General features: G+C 32.4%; 2 protein-coding genes across 2 annotated transcripts; one reads left to right on the forward strand and one right to left on the reverse strand.

Annotated features, from left to right (window-relative positions):
- Positions 1-1,773: 1,773 nt before the first annotated feature.
- On the reverse strand, positions 1,774-7,867 carry LOC124355875. Its single transcript, XM_046807029.1, has 3 exons — positions 7,021-7,867; positions 4,208-6,829; positions 1,774-1,871 (listed from the first exon to the last, which is right to left on the reverse strand). Exons 1-3 carry the CDS (start codon positions 7,865-7,867, stop codon positions 1,774-1,776), a joined length of 3,567 nt encoding a protein of 1,188 aa, XP_046662985.1.
- Positions 7,868-8,029: 162 nt separating this feature from the next.
- Positions 8,030-21,434, forward strand: LOC124355876 (histone-lysine N-methyltransferase PRDM9-like). The gene is made up of 5 exons (XM_046807030.1): positions 8,030-8,093; positions 9,079-9,155; positions 15,303-15,491; positions 18,998-19,259; positions 20,571-21,434. Exons 1-5 carry the CDS (start codon positions 8,030-8,032, stop codon positions 21,242-21,244), a joined length of 1,266 nt encoding a protein of 421 aa, XP_046662986.1. The 3' UTR covers positions 21,245-21,434.
- Positions 21,435-22,433: the final 999 nt, after the last annotated feature.

Raw genomic sequence — 22,433 nt, forward strand, 5'->3', positions numbered from 1 at the left:
TGTATATATGTTATATATATAATTTACTGACCAACATTTATGTTCGAGGTGTCACAATATTTGTGATTACATTTTGTAACTTTTATTACTCTTTAAACATGTTCATGATTTTGTAAGTTTTTATGTTAATAAGCTTAAAAAGTTTGAACTGTCTGCCTTCTTGCAATTATGGCCATTGATTATTGTTAATAAATCATTGAAGAATCTTTAGTTATTTTTCTTTGTGCTGACAACAATTATTCTTTGAGCCATTTACGTAAAGGAATATATTCATAATAATTGTTGATTATGTAGTCGCAAACAGTAGCAGAGTCATTCTAAGAATTACATGTAAAATAGTATTGCTTATTTTAAACGATGCTCTGAGCTGTTTCCAGTTGTTTCAAGTGTGGGCATATAAAATAACCTCAAATCACACACTATCTTAATGCCACTATTAGGCAACTTTAATGACTGGAATCAGTACTTTGTTTGAAGGTTATTTTTGACGATGGAAGGATTGTGAAGGAAACAGGACTTTTTCGGACATTTGCCATCGTTCAGTGAAACAATAAATCAGTAACACTACGTTTCGAGATCTGCAATCTGATCTCTTCTTCAGGTAAAGAACTAACCTAATACATAATATTACAAACTAGGTTAAAATAAACAAATCTTACCAAAGCGTTGTGGCACGCCTAAGTCAGGAATCACAACCTACATGTTGTTTGTCAACTTCACTAACTCTATAAACATGCACTTAATAAAAAACTATACAAAACACTAATCATTAAAACTGAACTACGGAATACAGGTCACAATGCGTCTTCATTCGTCTACTAACCACCTACGACTAACCAAAGGGACTAGCCAATGGTAATCGTGACGGCAGACTAAAACAAGATGGCGGAAATAAAAAGGAAGGGGGACAGGAATGGGAATCTGTACAGAAATTTATTGTTTCACTGAACGATGGCAAATGTCCGGAAAAATCCTGTTTCCTTCTGGAATCAGTAATTCTTCCATTCTCTTTTTTAACCCAACACATACAAGTTATATGTCAAACATATGTGTCAAATTAACTTACAAAAATAAGGCATTGAAATATTACAGTTGTTTCAAAATCAAACAGCCTAGCCTGTTTATTACTATGATTGGTAATAATTTAGTAATAGTAATATTTATTAAAACTGTATAAATATTTTTGTAAATATTTTTTACTTTTTCAGTTGGAAGCAAAAATCAATCTAATGAAGCAGGTGGAGGGATTCCAGTTGAAAGAATAGTTCCTCAAGACATAGAAAATATTCTAAAAAAGGATGAAATGGAAATTTTTGCATTCTCTGATCTCTCAGATCAAGAAACTGGTCAGTACTGAGGTTTTCCATTAAGGGCTACTGTAACAAATAAATTAAATGTGTAGTTCTTGTTTGGAATATAATTTTCCCCCTTTTTCTGAAACTCAATAGTTTTATATTTTATTCCATATAATATATAAAAGATTAAAATAATTTTAAAATACATAGCTGAATCATTATATTCAAATATTTTATCACCCTTAAGTAATATTATGGTTAATGCATATATGAACGCCAACTTTTGTAAAATTTTACTGATTCCAGGTCAGATTGTGTAACATAAGGAAATATTGTAGGCCTATATCATTTTGATGCTTGGAACATTAATTTAAACACTGTTGTAACTGAAATTGACATTGAATGTTTCAGATGAAATGTGTAAGAAAACAGTTGGAGAGAAATCAGAAACCACTTTGATTACAACAAAACCCCAAGATCAGAGAGACACAGAAACTGCTGACACATCTGGGGAGTCTGGTATGTGGGAATACCGCTGTACAGTTAACTGTTGTAATAGTAGACTGAAGATAATATCTGTTAAAAAAAGTTAGAATTCTTTGTAAGAAAGGAAACAGAATAGTTTTCTAAACTCACGCTGTAGAGATCTATCTTCAGTCAACACTTTTGGCTGAAGATGATTGATTAGCCAAGTTTCAGTTCTGTTGACTAATATAGAAACTGCTGACATGTTCAGGGAGCCTTGTATGTGGGAATGTCTCACTGAGGCCAAAACATCTTCCTTGTGAACTTTTTAACTGGAGAAAATTGTTAAGATAGTTAATTTTTTATGTGGGAAAGCTATTTATTCATTGCACAAGGTATCATAGATTATTCTAATAAAGATACAGTATTTAAAGTGTAGGAGGGGCAAAATTGTAACAATAATAATAAGCAGTTACTGGAAAATGTTAATTATAATTATTGGTTGGTTTTAATTGAAAACTGTGATATTTTTGTGCTTTGACTTGAAATTGTTAATTAAAGTAATTTGTTCAGTAGGTGGCATTAAAATCTATATATGTGTGTGTGTGTGTGCGTGTGTGCGTTTAAAGTTTGTCTGCTCATAGTTTCAGAAAAACGCTACCCTCGGCGTAATGTTCCAGTACTAAACTACACAGAGTCAGAACTGATTGAGGATGACGAGTATTTGTGTAAGTTTTATTTCCAAAGATAAATAGCTTCATTTAAGAGTTTTATTGTAAGCTTTGTTTGGTAATTAGTAGTGTGTCCAAACATTAAGAGGTATTAATGTATCTTGGATACTCGACACTTACTCAAAGAAGTACTTTGTGTTCCAGTTGCCTCTGTAATATCATCTGTTACCCTGTCACTTCTTCAACTGTGTTCTAGACTGATTCTTTTGATTCTTGAGTATAAAACCTTACCCTTGGAACTAACATACCACAAATAATTATTTTTACAGAATTTATAACTATCTGCAACAAGTATTATGACAAAGACTTTTCACTTTCTGAAAATCCTGAATCTGTTCAGCTTCCAGCTACCCCTATATTATCATTGTAAAATTAAACAACGTGATCCTTAAATTTTTGATTGACTCAAATGTCACATATCTGCTGCAAGTGATATATAAAGAATAAACACTATATCAGTAAACGCAAAGATCTTACTACTACTATGTTGTATATTAAAATTCGCTGAGTATCTTGGATCATCCTTTAACTATTATACATCAAAGATCAACCAATCGTTATCCAAATACTGTTTGTAGTCAACCTCATTACGTCATTAGATGTGCGAATAAAATAAAAATAATTACGAGTACTTGGGTATTTGCATGCAATTACATGAATAAAATACAAGCACAAGCTCCCATTCAATACAAGTAAGCTGTTCACCTATTTGATTAAAACAGCTTTGCAATTGGCCTAAACATGGTGAATACATTACCCATCATTGACTCTAGAGCAGTGATTCCCAACCTGCATATGTCGGCGAACCTCTCTGTTTAAAAGGTAATTGCCACGGACCACCCAGTACATTATTACAGATAGAGATCTGTAAAAATTACATAACGTATTTTGGAACACATTTCATGGTAGAAATGTTTAATAAGCGTGTCTGGTCTTTCATAGTCAATCCGTACATTGCAACATTGACACATTAAAATTGTATTAACTTACAAATTCTGACTTTTTATTCTTGAATAAATTCTAAATTTTTATTTATTTATTTATACACGGTTGTCACCATTTTTACAAAGTAATATAATAAATAGATCGTGTTCCACAAGATGGCAATATATACAATCAAAACAAAACAAAACTTCATCTTAAGTGAATCATACTCATGCAACAGGAGAGAAGCCAAGAAAATTATGTACATGCAAACAATACAATATGCTAAATACAATGCTAAACACAATAAACTACTATGCATAAATAAACAACTGACAGACATGCAATACATTTGATTCATTATGACTAGTTCATGCACGAGCAGTCTGTATAGATTCATATACCCTAAAACAAACTAATACAACAACCAACAACATGCAACCAGTACATGCCATTAATATCTAAAATATACAGTTTATATACAAAATAAATATATTAAATAATAAATAACAATAATATCTACATAGAAAAACACATTGAAAATAACTGCAATATCGGCAAGGTGCAATAACTATTTACGAAATATAGTAGGGCAATAATCAACAAATACAGTAACTAACTAGTACAATTCAACAATAAAATACAAAAGAGCTATAAAACGAACTGGTAAACAATGCTCTAACTATCCAGTATCAGATAATGCTTACATAGTGTAGTCCAATAATAAAAATATCCTTTTCAGCGATGACACACTATTGCAAAAAAAGTCGTGGTGATGGCAGATTAGGTTACCAAGCCGGTGTAATCTGGGGATGACACTGTGAAATTCATAGTTGGTGGAGCAATGCTGTACACAGAAGATGTCCAGAGAGCGAGTTCTACCAGGTACTCTGAGATTGATGAGGTGGAGTAACTCCGAGCAATCGATATCTCCAGTGAGGATCTTCTGTAGAAACACCAGGTCATGCAGTCTCCTTCTCGCATATAATGGAGCCAGCCCCAATTGATCCGCTACCAACTCCAAGGGAACTTCACTGTAGTTGTATCCCAGCTTGGTACCAATTATCCTAACAAAGCGATCTTGTATGCTCTGCAGTCGCTGAATATGTCCAAGTTGGTAGGGACACCACACAACACAGCCGTACTCCAACACAGATCTAACTAGCGCTGTGTATGCTATCTTCATCGCCTCAACACTAAGACCGCTTCTAGAAGTCCTTATGATAAACCCCAACATCTTAGCAGCCTTCCCGGTGATTATGTCTATGTGTAACTCAGGGCTTAGATCCGAAGACAACCCAATTCCAAGGTCTCTAATGTGAGACTTACGGCAAAGTGTGGTGTTGCTTAGACAGTAATCAAACATCAAAGGCTTGGAGTTCCTGTGAAATGTTACAATAGCACACTTCTCGGCATTCAGTCTCATTCCGTTGAGTAGGCACCACTCCTCGATTCTCCTAAAGTTACGTTGTAACAGATGGCAATCCTCAATGGATGAAATAGGACAAAAAACCTTAATATCATCAGCGAAAAGTAAGCACCTTACGTTGATAACATCCACCAAGTCATTGAGAAATACAGTAAACAAGAATGGGCCCAGATGAGATCCCTGAGGCACCCCCGATGTAGCATAAAAAGGCCGAGAAGTGGCACCCAAAAACTTCACAGAAAGACTACGGTCTGCCAGGTATGATTGAAACCATTGTAGAAGATTGCCAGTGATACCATAAGCGTTAAGTTTGGCGAGAAGATGCGGATGACTCACAGTGTCGAACGCCTTGGAGAAGTCAATATAACCGGTGTCAACCTGCATTCCATCTCCAAAAGCTGCGATGATAAAGCTTTCATACAATGCAAGGTTAGTAGTAGTTGATCTTCCGGCTGCAAAACCATGCTGCGCAGATGTAAGAATGTGGCGAAAGGAAAATCCAATGCGATCCAGTACAAGTGATTCAAACAGCTTCCCAAGTGCAGGCTGTATGACAACTGGGCGATAGTTTCGGACATCCTCGATATTTGAGGACTTGTGTATAGGAACCACAAAGCTGGACTTGAGTCTATCCGGAAAAGCACCTTCGAGTAGAAACTTATTAAACATAACGGTTAGCTGGGGAGCAAGAATATCACTGCATCTCTTGAGAATTAGAGGAGGTATATCATCAGGGCCAGTACCCTTGTAGGGATCCAGTAAATCAAGCTTTCGTTTAACTTCATCAACTTCAAACCCACAAGAAGATAAATTTGTATGTAGATCAAAACTATATGGTGGCACAGTCACATTTGAAGCAGAGTATACGGAAGAAAAATGGTCGGCAAAAAGATCACAAACTGTAAGTGGAGTTGAAGCCATACGATCTCCAAGGGTATATGAGTCAGATGATGTCCGATGACTTCCCAAAGTTCCATTGACAAAGCTCCAAAAGGACTTAATGTTCCTGGGAATTGAACCATTTACATGTGCAATATAACCCCTATAACATTCAGAGCTGAGGTCCTTGCAGAGAGCGCGGACATGCCTAAATTCCTCGTAATCTGTAAGTCGATTAGTGACCTTGTATCGCTTGTGAGCAGTCTTCTTAAGAATTGTCATCCTCTTCAACTCAGCCGTGAACCAAATGGGAAACCTTGATTTGCCAACTTTCCTAGTAGGTGTGTTTTCAATCACAATACTCCGAATCTTGTCCAACAGATCATTGAAGAAATCAGAAACATCAGGCAGGTCACATTGAACAGTTCCAAGTAAATAATGCAATCTTCTAGCAATTTCACCCACATTACATTTAATAAAATTGTAGACTACACGTTGGTCATCGACAGTCATTTGGGGAGAAGGTATTTCACAACAAATAGCCGGGTGAGCAGGTTCAATAGGCAATAGATGATCAAGGGCAGCAGTAACCAAAACAGAGGGGTCAGAGCCAAATATGAGATCCAACAACACCCCGCGCAGATTGAGCACAGCATTTATCTGGGTTAAACTATAAGTGGCTGCAATTTCAATAATATAGGAAGCAGCTCCATTAGAAGCGAGAGGATCAAGTCGAGCCCAATCCACATCCGGCAAGTTGAAGTCCCCCAGCAACAAACTGTGGCAAAAAGTAGTACCATCTGAAAAAACTTCATCGACTGCATTGCAGTAGCGGGAGAAGGTGACAGCGGGCTGTTGTGGTGGAATATAGACTCCTCCAATCAGTATAGGTAAATCTAACTTATTGGCCTTAACAGACAAAAAGATGCATTCAATATCTTCTACAGAAGTATGTATAACATTAGATCCCAGATATGTACTGGTGGCCACTAGAACCCCACCTCCACTTTCTTTATAACTAGACTGAGAAGATCTGTCGTGGCGATACACTTTAAAATCATCAAGACCCAATTCGGAGCTATGAATATCAGAATTTAAGTTTGTCTCTGTGAAAACCAGGATATCATAGATGCGTGTAGCTGCTGCTTTACAGAGGTCATTTAATTTGGTACGGAGACCATTAACATTTTGGTAATATACCGTGAGATGAGATATCCGAGAGTTAGCTAGTTTTTTGGACTCTGTTTGACTATCTTAGGAATGCCGAGAGTATACTTGATTGTGAGACCAATCTCACCAGCGTCCTCTCTTCTCCTCAACTCAGCCCTAAGATTAGAGAGATGCTTTCTTTCCTGAGGGGTTCTGTCCCGGGAGAAACTAATTCCAGAGAGACGAGAATCCAGGCCGTCTAATGAAGATTGATCAAAGTGTCTGGCAAAGTCGGTGACATCATTGCAACTATTTAATGCTACTTTCAGAGGTCTGGGCTTTACAGCAGATGGTTTTCCTATACGGATAGACTTAAAAGTCATATCCTTGCTAGCACAAAATTTGCTTATCAAGACGGCAATAAGCTGATTGTCGTGCTCAACTCTTACAGCCAACGTTTTACTACTGCTTTCAGGTAAATCATGTATGATAATGTTTCTGGACCGACGAGATCTATCAGACATCTCCTCCAACACAGACTCAATCCCAACCCGGGACTCATTGCCAGTCTGTAAATCCTTCAAATGGTCCTCAAGTGTCTCCACACGTTTCTCAATATCAGCAATGCGGGGCTCGAAATTGTTTAACTTTTCGTTAACTGAAGCAAGTTCATCCTTAATGGTGCCAATGTTCGCAGGAACATCCTTTAAGTTATCCAATTTGGTCAAAACAAGTGCCATTTGCGAAGCGACCACATAAAACCGAGAAAACATTTGGTTGAGCGGATGCTGGTTTGGCTTGGTACAGTCCACCCTATTACAAAACCATTTAACTTTATTATCAGTGGCCAACTTGCGATACTCCGTATCAGTCACATTCATGCAATGGGAGTGAAACCATCTACCACATTCCTTCTCACACTGAATCCCTTTCTCAGTGTCTAATACTTCCTTCATACAAACCAAACAGACAGCCACATCAGGCAATAAAGACATGTTGGAGTATAGTTAATTGAACAGAAGAATATGCGCTAAAGGCCTTTAGAAATGAACTTTGACAGGGATGAGCAAAATACACAAAGCATGGATAGCTACTCGATCCACCAACGATGAAAGTGCATTTGCTATAGTATATGTGAAGAAAAGAAGAGATATGCGATGTATATCGAGAAGGCTGTGGCGCTTGTGCAAACTGACGTGGAGACTTTACACGATAACAGATGTTTGCTTTGACAATCGTTAGTGACAATACAGGGATATGGAGCAGAGTTATTCGTGAAAATATTTATTCTTTGATGAGGTTAGTGAAACATTCAGACTTCTACAGACACAAATCACTTAGCTGACCAAAATTAATTAAGTTGAGATCATGAAATCAAGCAGGACACACGTAATGAAGCATAAATTGAAGAGTGAATCTCAAGTAATCCAAGCTAAGCAGCCATCTTGTCTTTTTTTCAATTTAAACTCTAAATCTCGAGATTTTGTACTAACAGAATTTTTGTGCATTTTTGACGACCTCTGCCTCTGGCCAAAGGATTGAAACTACCGAACTGTTATATGAGATGGCATCAATAGCTATACCATTGTTTTCTTGAAATGCCTAATGATTGGTAGGTCACTTTGACATCACACAACTGATCTTTTCTTCCATCTCTCTTTCTGTACCATTCCTACCTTTGCGGACACCCTTTCTTGAGAACTTACATTTTTAATTTACCTATGTTTTGACAAATCTACAGTAGTTATATTCTAAAATATTTTTGTATTATTATTTATTTATTAGATTTTTATTTACTTAGTGTAGCAAATGCTACAGCAGTTTGATATATTCTGGATGATAGACTGTACAGTGTCAACTAATATGAAAGAATACCTGTGTTTGATAAACTCCTCCTCTCAGTTATGTTTACCATTCCCGGATTCTTGTGCAACTGGTCTTCATAAAAATATTGATATATTGATATTGTTAGTACCCTATAAACTTTGGGTAGAGTTCAATTGTATTTGTTCCAAATCTGTCATTAATATAAACCGAGAGATAATCCTTCCAAATCGTTAAAATATATCCACATACTGGTTGGTTGATTTAAATAGCTTTCAACATCTCTAGAATACCGTTTTTGACAACGATTCAGTTCTGCTTTTATTGGCAATTCGTGTGGTTTTCTTAAATCCAACTTAAAATGTATTGTTTTATGTTACAGTTTGTGACATTTGTGATCGAGAGTATGAAGGTGATTGTCCTGTACATGGCCCTTACATTATTTTCCATGACAACTATGTAAGTCACTTTGAAATATTTCAATTTACAGGTAGCTAATAAAATCTAGAGATTACAATTATACTGTTTCTCTTTGTAATAAACCATACATTTTTATAAATTTCATGTGTTTGGTTCCAAATTGTTAAAAATTTATGTTTAATTTTATGTGTTCCCAATTTATCTGATTGACATTGCCTTATGCTTCTTTCAATGATTTAAGTTTGGTTATTTATGTCATGTTCACTTGGAAAAAGAATATAAGAAAATCTCTCATTTCACTTAATCATAAAAGGACTGTTTTGGTACTTTTGGAGTGACAGGATTGGTAAGGTTGGTGATAGGAGCCACCTTCTTTCGAAATAGCATGAGGATAACTGACAATATGTGAGTCATGTTATTTTGGAAGAAGGGGAAGCTAGCTGTGTTTCAGTGTATTCCAGTCAGAGCAGGCAGGGAGACAATACTCCCTTATGTGTAGACTTATAATACAGCATTTAATATTAACCCATTGCGGATGGTATTGTTTAGGCGCGCAAGAATATTTTATTGTCATCCTACATATGTGATGCATTTACTTAGTACAACGAGCTATTATACTGAGATACCATAAATAATATAACATTAGAAATAAAAGCTATGGTAAGTACAAAAATTAAAAGATCAATACTTAGTTACAATACAAGTGAGAGTCCTAAAATTGTTAGTTATATAGATAATACAAGATAGCATTTCCTAAATGGAGTAGAAAGCCTTTTGTTTGAGACACCTTGACATAACATTCTTAAAATGGTTTTAATTAGTATTCATAGCAATAAGAGACAGTTTATTAAAGAGTTTAACATAAAGAGTTCAGCATAAAGATATGTATGGTGGGTTTTGGCTAGTCTAATATATTTTTAATAAATTAGGTATCTATTTCTGGTAGTATAACAGTGAAATTGGCTTCTCACATTGAATAAATGTAGATTTTCCTTGAAATACATTAAAATTTGAAATTAAAATTAAGTTATTAAATTAGATTACATTTCTAATAAAATTAGGTTGAAATTAAATCATTCAGTAATTTTTAGTACGTCTCTTATTGCAGTTTTTTGTGAATGCTATGACTTTCTGCATGATCTCTTGCTAAAAATATTACCTATGTAATAATTGTCAGTCACTAAACCGAAATGACTTTGCAGCTAATGCATTGATAAAAATTGTATCCATTACTTACTTATCCACTGTAATTGTACAAGTAAAAATGGAATTACCTTTATTGGATGAATTACGAGATAAGAAAGAGGTAATGATTTATTTCATACATTATTCAATAAATTAAGGGTTTAAAAAAATTGTATATAATTAATCACTCAAAAATTGTCTTTAAAACACAACAATGAGAAAATGCATCAAATTAGTGTGAATGTTTACAAATGAAATACTAGCTTGTGTGTTTTAAACCCAAACAATAATTATAAATCAAATCACAAGCTGTGCTCAAAAGTGATGGATAGGATAGTATTTTCTGTATAATTATAATCTGTTGAATGTAAAAGTATCAATTTAGTTGTGTAAGCCTTTCATCCATTTGTTTTTGTTGACCGTGTGCTATGGACATTCCATATGAAATGTTCCATTAATTTCTTCTAGCAACTAAAAGGATGTAATTTACATGACTTGTTATTGTGTGTACAAAATTCAAAACATAGAATAGGAGATTCATTTTTGAGTATCTTTAAATAAATTTTAAAATTGTGTTGTTATTTCTAGGAATATGCTTTGATCATCTGCCATAATGTAACGTGAGTTTACATGTAATATATTGTACTTGTGTCTGTTGCTTGCACCAATTGTTATGGTTTCACTGTAACAAACTACAATGTTGCATGTTGGTAACTGGCCTTCTGTGTTACTGAGAATATAGATATAGAAGTAATATATACATAACATAGTTTTTTTAATCCACACTACATCAACAGCTCTTAACATGTATAGGCCTTTTACAAGCTTTATAACAACACCTCAAATGTGTTGTAATAAAGCCATTTAATATCTTATTGTATTTTTATATCTAGAAACTTAAAAGGCTCATTACTATTGCTAACTATTTCAGTCTTTTTTACTTGTAAAGCTTAATGTAATGTCTTGAGTTTTACTCTGATTAATATAATGTCAACTTTGCCATGCACCAGTCTTCTACAATACAGATTATACGTTTAAGCTCATGCTTGGTCTAAACCTAGTTTTTACAACTTTAAGCAACAAAAATCATTGGCAAAAATGTAGGGAACAACTATATTATCTGTAGCGATATCGCTTGGCTTGTCATTTATATACAACATGAACAAAATGGAACCCAGAACTGAGTCTCGTGAGACCATTGTATTCAACTAATTTAAGACCTGATAGAGAAGCCATTGACAAAAACACTTTGATACCTTTCTGTAAGATAAAGAGTTTATATTATAAACTATACTGACTAATATTCAGACGATAGAAAGACTAAAAAGTCGAATCAAGATTTTATGGTTCAGTGTCCTAGGCCAGAAAATCTTCATTAAAAAACTACCTTTCTAAAATCTGGCATAGGCAAAAAGAAATTGTCAATATTTTGAATGTTAAGTCCAGCAGTAGAGGTTATCAGTAAGAGGTTATAAAAACATCCGAAAGTGAAATTTGTTCGAACTGTAATAGCCTAAACCAGTGATTTTATAGTGATTATCTCAAATGATTTACTTTATAGCCATAAAGTATATATATTGATTATATATATTAATATTAAATAACGTCTGACAAGATTTCCTTTAAATCGATTGATAAATTACATTTCATGGGATCACAGTATTTATTAATGAAATTGATGGATGCAGATGGATTCCAAAGCCAATACCATTACTCTTTCTCAAAATCTTGTCAATTTAGGTATATAAGGTATATATACGTTACTTTTTTGTTATTAATCTGTGATTGTTATTTTTGTCTTACAAATGTTTTTTTTAATATCCAGTTATAACATTTCAAAATAGGAATATAATTATTTTTGTATTAGAAGACAATCTTGAAGTAACAACAAATCTATGTGGATTTTACCATTTACATTTTTATTTTGTCGTCAATTTCTTTATCTGTTCATGTATATTATGTATTCTGTGACCTTACATACCACAGTTGGAGATTAACTATTAAAAATAAAAAAATATAAGGCTTTATTAAAACTACTTTTATTGATGTTATTTTCAAATATTTCAGGAAGACTATTTTTGTATCCACAAAAGTTCTTATTCTCATTGCTTACAAAAAACATTTATTTATTATTGCCTTAAAGTGATTATTTTGCACTAATGAATTAGTCCACTTCGTACAACAGATTTGCTGAAAATAATCAGATGTATGTTAACTTATAACATATTCTATTTACTGTACAATTTTTGTGTTATCAGTTTTCAAGCAATAATGTATTAAGGGAATGTCATTCTCATTTAGACAAAGTTAAAAATAATTTTTAATTTCTTACACATTTATTTGCCATGACATTTTTATATCATGGATTTTTTTAATGTTTGTCTAACAAACATTTTACTTTACAACAATATTTTTATGCAAAGCAATTTCATTTATCTTATGTAAAAGAAATTAAACAAATAGATTTACTGTATGGCATACCAGAATGGAATTCTACATTTCCTAATACAAAACACATTTAGCAATATACATTTTGAGTAGACTTTATATAAATAAAGTTTTTTTTTTAAATAAGCTTGCAAAGTGCTGAAAGCAGGGTGGCCATTTTAAACATTAAACATGTCCATACATTTAGGGTTAAATTAAACTATGTTATATTTCCCCTGAAAAAATTAAGTGATATACAATGTTTGTTGCAGTGGTCCTACACGATTTTCTGCTATAACATTATTCTATTTAGTATTTAGTTGTTGATATAAATAAATCAAAAGAGCGGACCAGAGAGAGTATTGAGTAAAAAGAAGATAATACAAAAGAAATCTCTATGTGTTTACGTCCTAAATATTTTTAAATGTTCTTTTAAAATCTTTTTCACCTCCTAGCATGAAAAATATTTAAAATTACTAAAAAGCATGTAAAATAATATTTTGTATAAAGCTCCAAACCCTTGCATGTACATTTATAGTTTTAATATAGTTATAAGAGATAGCAACAGCTGATTTTGTGTGTACTTAAAGCATGCTTATTGTGTGACCACATATTTACTTTTGATGTTAAATGTGCATGTACTCAGAAAGTTTGCATGTTTTCAGAAGGAAGCTTCAGTTTTCACAAAGAAGCTTTGTAAGTGGTTACTGGTTAATCCTTTTAACAGCCTTCAAGAGTTTGTACAGTTGGTTAAATTGCTTTTTAAGAATTATTTACTCTCTAATGTTATTAATCTCAACTTTTTACTAGTTGCTTTTTCCTTGTAATTGCAAATTAGTCTATAAACTTTAGTTTTTATTGATGTACTGTTATTGTTAGTTCATTTGTAAATATTTTATTCATTGTTGAATTTTAGTTTTATTTAATTAATACCATTGTTTTAATTGCTATTTAATTGTAGTAATTTATTTTAACTAATTTATAGCATAGTTTTCTCTTTTCACACCTCAACATATAGACCAAATTATAAAAAAATATGAATTTTAAATATAATCATTTATCTGTAATTTATAGTATATCTAGATTTGGCATTTTGCTGCAATACTGTCGTTGTTAATACTTGTAAAAAGTCTTATAACAATAAATTTATGTTATTATTACTCGAACAAGTGTGTATTATGCATGAATTTTTTTGGCCATGAGTTTATTTTCAACGCATGTGTATTGTGAGCATTCACAGACGCACTCTGCTTAATCATGACTTACACTAAAATTGTACACGGCTTCAAAATTCTGAGCCCATCTTTGTTGGCATTGTTATGTTTGAACTTGACTTTCATGTAGATAAGAATGTTTCATACTGAGCGGCTATCATATAAAATTATACAGTTAGTAAGGTCAAAAATGCAATTTTTTAAACTCAAGGAGTAAAATGTTTTATAGTTGACCTCTTAACAGCTGTAGGCGTGTTAATGCATAAAGTAGCGCCGAGCCAGCTAAGTAGGAGAGTCGCAGTACAGCCAGTTCAAGGTTAGATCATGGATTTCGGTATACTGTTTCAACAACTGCTTATACTTGGAATAAAACAACTGTTTCTTTACCTAAATTTTAATTTAAAATTGACTGGTTATATTTTTGTTGTTTAACTGTTAACTGGATTCTTCAAGAAATTTTCTCATTTTACTTTTGTCATTGTCAGCCATAATTGCCTTACACCCTAAAATATACAAATCATAAAAACTATCACATGAAACATACACAAGGTTAATAAATTACAGTTAGACATGAGATAATATTTTGATGTAAACATGTGCTTTCGACATAGTACCAAAGTTGTAAAACAGGCTATGACACTCAAGTAGTGCTTACTTCATCATAGTACTGAAAATAACCACCAGAGAGCAGTCAATGTTCCTTAGGCAGGAAGAAATAAACAATAATCAGCCGTGTCTAAAAACTTTTCAACACAAGAGTAGCAGAGATGGAACAACACATCGGAACATGTAAACATGAGTAGTGCTGGATGCAATCAAGTCGCTGTATTGCAAAGCAGTTAAGGGGTTAAAACATTTCACATGTTATTTATAATGTATGTTACTTTTAATTATTTATAATTTTGTGAATGTTTTGGCAAAACTTCAAATTAGTAATTAACAGTGTTTGTTTAGAGGTAGAATAATAAAATCAGGCACAAAATTACTCTTCAAATATGTCTAGTTACAGTATGTAGAAATAACTTACAAATTTATGTGAATTAAAAAAGAATCGATTTTGATCATTTATTAGAAAATAAGGAGATCTTTATTAAATAAAAATATGAGCATGTTTTAGGGTAATAAATTACAATTTATGAGTGAAACCAATAAAAACTCATAAAACTATATTCATTTGCAAAGTAAATATTCACTTTTTAATTGTTATTAAAGTAAACAGTTCACTTATCTAGAGGAACTTATAGCATAAAATCTTAATATGCTAAGTGTTATTAATTTTGGCTATGTTGTACTGTCATGTCTAAGTTTGTATTACATTAAGAGAAATATTTCTAAGACGTTTAACAATTGTTGACTCCAGGTTCCAGTCACAGGTGAAGAAGGCAGAGCTGAGAAAACTTCTCCTGCCCTGGTGCATGTGGCTAAGTCTAAGATACCAGGAGGTGGTAGTGGAGTGTGGACAACAGTAGGGCTCCCAGGACACGCCAGACTGGGGCCGTATGAGGGCAAGAAGAGCGACCAGCCAGACCCTCTGGGCTACAGCTGGACTGTAAGTTACCTATAACACAAAACTAGCTGCAAGTACCAAAACAGTAGCCAACAAAAATATCAATTTAATTAGCAATAGTTATCTTAATTATAAATCCACGCTTTTAAAATTTTGTAAAAAGAGTAAAATTAATTTTTCCTACATAGATGCAAATTTATAATCCATCCAGATTACACTAAACATTTGTAGTAGAGAATTTTTAAATATGAAAATACTTGTAAAACTAAATAAAAACACAAGGTGCATGGCTGTAGATCATTTATGCTTGAAGCCATTTCTTTTAGCCTATGTTTTTTTTTATTTTGATTGTACTAATATTTTTATAACTATTAACATGAACTATTACAGATTTTTAGTACAGTCTGAATTCAATTATGAATCTATATGCATTTTACACATGTTATAATATGTATAAATATGAAGATTTGTTACAAACGGAATTAATATCACAGTTCCAACTAAGTTTTCCAAGTATATTAACACAAAACCTAGAAATTTGATTATGTCAATCTCATTTATAAATTATTTGGCCATAAACAATTAAGAATTTATCTAGTTTTTGTTAAAAACTTCATATTGTTTTGCTGGAGTCTGGCAATACATCTAGTTCATATAAGCAATGAAATGCATTAGAGATATTAATAAAACAGGAATTTTATGCATCAGAATCTTTATTTGTAAAAATACATTACATAGATGTTGCATGGTACAAAGTCACAATTAATTAAAAATAAGCTCAATCTTAAATTAAAATAATGATATTATCTACCTTACTAAGCTAAATTATTATCATATCTAAAACATCGTGAATAGAATAATACAAAATTGATATTAGTCCAAGAATGTGTCATTAAAAACTCAATTGTATGATAATAGGTTTTCCTCAGTAATAGTTGCTAATGTTTTTCATTAATCTAATACTATTTTTGTAATGTAGTGGTAATTTGTTATAAAATTCAATGCCTATGTAAATTAGATTTTTCTGAAATATGGGATAGTCTATGATAGGGATATTAGAATGTCTCTTTCTTCATTGTACTATAACTATGTGAAAATGGATAAATGTGATCTAAATCTGTACTGTTATTGAAATATAGTAGTGTTTCAGAAATAAATAAAGATGGTAGAGTTAATACATTTAAATTTTGAAAAAGAGGGTTGCAAGATGCCAGGTAGAAAATTGTATTATTATTCTTATGCATATCTTTTGTAATTTAAAAACCGATTCCACCCTATTACATTTCTCCATGTAATTAGTCCATATTGCAAAACCAATAAAATATAAGCACTGTATACTGTTCTACAAACCTCTATTGAAATATACTATGATAACATTGACAGAGCGGAATAGGATGTGGATAGCCTTTTACAAACATAAGCTATATAGAATTTGAAAAATTCACGAAGCATATGATACTCAGGAATATCTATTTCATTGCCATTGTACAGAATACTTGATTGTGCTTTGAACAAAATTAATGAAACATGCTTTACAGTATTTCGGTGGTAAATTATTTTCTACCAACCATTTTTCTAAGTCAGAGTATGTGATTAGCACAGTATATTTCATTTCACTCAATTTATTTATTGTAACTAAAGCAGTAGTATCATCTGCAAGAATAATTAACGTTGAATAGTGGTGAGTTTTATATAAATAATAAAAGAGATGGAACCCAACATGAAACATCTAATTTTACTTTGCTCCAGGAAGTAATAATACTCAAAATGGTGTAAAATGCTTAAATAAACTAATAAACGTTGTATGTCTGCTGATTAAATACGACTGAAGCAGAAAATGTATAAATCAGAATTTGAATTCCGTAATATTTTTATATTCATATAATTAGAAAATTTATAAACAAACTTAATATTGAGATTTTTTAACCCTTATAGTGACAGGCATCACATTTTAATGTTTTGTTCTTAAAAATAAATTTGCTTGTAATATTCCAAATTTATAACTTTAAATGCAAGAGATTTGTGTACAAGATGCATTACTCTCTCAAAAATTGTGCATATAGCAGATAACAAAGTATAAATTTCATATTTTTAAGTCACAGAATTCATAACATGGTTTAGTCTTTGAAAGTTTCAGGAAAATATCTGTTGTAATCAATGATGATTCAGTGGTGTTATTATGCTTGATCAAGGTGCTTATTGTTGGTGTATATAATTCATTCATATCAGCCTGTTGAATATTTACTATCAACAATGACACTATAATGTTGTCTAATTCTTTAGAGGTAATAGAGATGAAATGTAATTTCTTATAATTTTTGTTTGCTTGGTGGTGAATCATGAGCTAAATTAATAATTAATTCAGACTTGGGATGTATAACATTATTAATCATTGGTAAACAATAACAATAAATATCTTACATACATTACTAATACTAGAACATCTTCCAATCTTCCAACTTTTGTATACTTTTGATTCATATACTGTTCAACTCCTTTATCCCTAATGTTTCAAGTAGTTTTAATAACATTTTAGAAGTTTAGTTCAAAATAAGATAAATAGTTTTGTAAATAGTCTGGTCTTTAGTTTTTATTGTCTTATTTAGACTCAACATATCTCTTTTGTAACTTTTCATTTACTTTTAGCTTTAAAAATCATACATCAAAGTGAAAAATAAAATATCAGAGAAAGCACACAATTCACACGTGACAGAATCATTAAAAATATTGATTAAATTTTTATTAGACATTCTACAATAAGTAACAGTATTTCCCTTGTGCAGTGAATTTTTTATTCTCTGATCTCAAGTAATTTTGCATCTTTAAAATATAATATAAATAATATTGTGATTGCCACAAAAGTAACACCATGGAACCTTCTGTTATAGCTTATTTTATAAACTGTTATTTTTCGTGACTGACAAGATATTGTCATTTGACATAAAAGTTCACTTATTTTATGTAATCTAAAAGTTTAAGGGTGAAACTAAACTATCAAACCACATACTAGAGTCAAAATTTTTCTATTTTTCAATTGATGGTAAATTTTTGAACTTAAATAACATAGTTGATCAAAGTCTCATCCTTCAAATCTAAGGTGAATTGGATGTAGTCTCTTGATTCAGAAAAATTACAGAGATTAATTCTTTTGATTTGTAGTCGACTTTCTCTACTTGCTACCCACATCCTCAAAATCTATAGTTACAGAATATAGAAAACAAGATGTTTTACTCACCTAAATTGGGCGTTAATAAAGCTATACATAATGTGGTTACATTTCATGAAGTGATTATATACAAATGAGTAATGATGGATCTTTATAATTTGTCTTGAAATCATCACAACAATAATATTTATTTATACACTGATTCAAAACTTAATACATTAACTGTGGTAGACACCTTAGGCTATGATGCAGGTTTAGAGTACTCAAGATCACTCAGTACAGAGTCATAGTGAAGGTGTTAATGGTTTTACTCAGCATAATTAAATGCTGTACTACCATATTATTAATATGATGCTCATACTTGACTTTTATGCTGTTCCAGATCATGAAAAACAGGAAGGTAGACCACTACATTGCAGCAGACTCTACAGTCACAAGCAACTGGATGAGGTTTGTGAACTGTGCCCGACACGAATCGGAACAGAATCTGATGGCCTTCCAGTACAAGGGCCATCTGTACTACCGGACTGTGAAGCCAGTGCCACCCAAGGCAGAGTTGTTTGTGTGGTACGGCAAAGAGTACGCAGAGAAACTGGGCATATCTCTAGAGAGTTTTCACAGCCGCAACACCAGCCACTTGAAGAGTAAGTTGTATATTAGTTATCTATATAGTATTCTGGTTCATACTTAATTAGATGCCCTTCTCCACTACTGCTTGATTTGTCAACATTTTTGAAACGGAAAACTTTAATATGCATTATTGTTGTGTAATATAGTAAAGGTTTTGTGTGAAATGAAAGGTTTGTAATGGTGGGTAGTTTACAAGTGATATGGCATCATGACTAAACATACAGATGATAGGACTTATTGTGTGTCCATAGAATGTACTGGAAATTTGAGACAAATATAATCAACCAATTAACTACAAGTAACCAAGTATTTTGTCAAACTGAAGTATTCTATAATAGTTGTACTAATGATGCAAAATGTTTTGGTCATTATTTGACTTTGACACTCAGAACAAAATTTCTATTCAATTCAAATTGTAAAACCTTTGGCTGTCATTACATATTCCAATAAAACAGGGGATATCAATGTAAGACAGACAAAACCAGATTCTTCAACATGATCTGGAAATTTTACTTGCTCTCTCCCTTTTCATATAAAAGTTTCATTTTAATTGTTTTAATTTTGATTTGGTAAAATGGTGGATGCAATTTATTTGTGTAATTTTTACTGTTCTTAAAGTGTCAATGGTATTTTCTGTTATTAGCCATTTGTATCTAAAAGTACTGTTAAGTTTTGTATATTAACTAATACGAGTAAGATAGATGTAAAAGTAAAATAAAAATAACCAATCAGTTTTGTTTACAAATGACTATGTGATGATTAAGATGCAGTAGAAGTTTTCTTCTATGATAATATTTTTGTAAATTATTCTTTTTTACATCAATTTCACTTCAATGTCCTGAACTATTGCTGTTGAAAGTAAACGAGTCCTTATTTTAAATGTAACTCATATAGACAACTATAAGCTAATAATGCATAGACACTACTTATCATGTTCTAAGTCTATAGACGGCATGTACTACTGGTAAGTTTTGTAACAAGTTGATCAATATGTTTGTTTGTATTAAAATAGTGAACTTAGATACTTTGTTGGGTCTGTTGTGGAGAGTTTTGTGAAGCTATCCAGTTTGAAATGGAAATTCTAATTTATTTTCAATAACAAAAAGTAAATGCAAGTGAACTTGATATACCGAATTGTATATTTGATGTTTCTACTTTGTAGTGTGCTGATGTTGATAACTTACCTATACTTAAGTTGATACTACTGTAAATTAATTTCATAGTTCAATATTACAGTATAACTATGAGTACCAACATATAAGTTCAATAATTTCATTGATGAAAGAGTCTCAGTGTAAGAGATATAAAAATGTTTCTGTTTCCAGACCTGGTGTTTCCCTGTGACAGGTGCAACACTACATACACATCTCCCCTCTATCTGGAGAACCACAGGAAGGTGTGTAAAGGTAACAGAGGACCCAAGATACTGGTGGAGCCGGACAGTCTGCCGAGTGATGTTCGGACTCTGGGCTCGCTCCGTGATGGCAAGCAGGTGTACAGCTGTCCTGTCTGTCAGTACGAGACTGGATACTTGCAGAACATGAAGCTACATCTGTTGGCACACACCGGACAGAAGCCACACACTTGTGATGTGTGCGGTAAAGGTTTCTCTCAGACTTCTCACCTGGTCACACACAGACGTATTCACTCAGGAGAGAAACAATTTAAGTGTACAGTGTGCACCTACAGTTGTAATCGGTCTAGTGATCTCCACATGCACATGAAACGACACACAGGGGAGAAAACATTTGCTTGTTCTCTGTGTGACTACAAGACATCTGTTAGCAGCAATATGGTTGTACACTCTCGTACTCACACAGGTGAGAAACCGTACAGTTGTAGCCAATGTCAGTACAGAGCTGTACAGAGCGGTGTCCTCACTCGACATATCCGGGCTGTACACTCGGGGCTCAAGCCGCACACTTGTCCTCACTGTTGCTACAGTACCGCATGGAAGTCAGACTTGACACAACACATCAAACGTAAACACTCACAGTAACACACACACTGTCTCAGTCTAGCACTTGGGAGGCATCATTTCTTACACATTAACAGCACCATAATAGTTTGTGACTCATTAAAAATTATACGACAATACTGCCACAATTGTAATTACCTTGTCTTAAATTAGACTAAAAGTTGAATAATTTTAATTGGCAATCCTACGCTTTATTTGTATACACTTAAATATAAAAACACTATTTTCTCTGTGATAGAACACTAAAACCAAGAACTATTTGTATGTTACACTCTCTGCAGCTGTTACCGATTACAACAGGTGTTTGTTTTGTATGATTACAAAATTAAATTGTAAATCGACTTTTTGTAAATTCAAAAGTTGTTATTAATAATGATGACACTTCTGTGGAAGTTTTTGAGCGTTTTATGACATGATAGAAGACTTTATTCTCACCTCTTTTATATAGTTTAGTTTGTAAACAGTAAACATAGTCATATTGTATGATCTCAAATTTTGACAAAAGTTTTTGTGTGTCATATTCAGTTTTCTTAATTGATTTGTGAGGAAGGAACAAATTGTATATATCCATTCAATCTAGTTAATTAAGTTTTATACAATTGTTTTGACTTTAATCCAGTGATATGTTAGTATGTAGAAGACTCCTTAGTTTTTAATGAGAATTCACGTATATGAGCTATAAAGTGGTTGGATTGTTTAACATATATAGAATACAGTTAAAATATTGTAATAATAATCAACTCATTAGTACTTCTCCAAGGCTATTGCTAAAGCAGGCTCAGTGACATAGATTTAGCTCTGAGAGTGTGTTAAGTTTGCCACAATCATGACAGCACATCTACGCTGTTACTATGTGGACAATGATATGCAAAGTTATATTTCTGAAGTATTTAAAACATAAGATTTTTTCAAGATTGTGTATAAGGATGATAATTGTATCAATTAAGTGGGTCATGTTTAAATTAGATGTAACACAGCGATAACATACTTTGGCATTATTTCTTTTCCAACTAATTAACGTAAATAATGAATGAACAATGTTTTTAAACCTTTGAAAGTAATAAATTGCATTTTGCCATAAACCAAGTTAAAAACATTTAAGCTTTTTACTTATTTGTTATAGTGATATCTTGACTGAATTGAACTAAAATATTATTTACGCTATTACATTCTTCTTTAATGTAAACAGATGACTAGTAATATGGAAAAC

Source organism: Homalodisca vitripennis, chromosome 2, assembly GCF_021130785.1.
Source record: "Homalodisca vitripennis isolate AUS2020 chromosome 2, UT_GWSS_2.1, whole genome shotgun sequence".
Taxonomy (NCBI): domain Eukaryota; kingdom Metazoa; phylum Arthropoda; class Insecta; order Hemiptera; family Cicadellidae; genus Homalodisca; species Homalodisca vitripennis.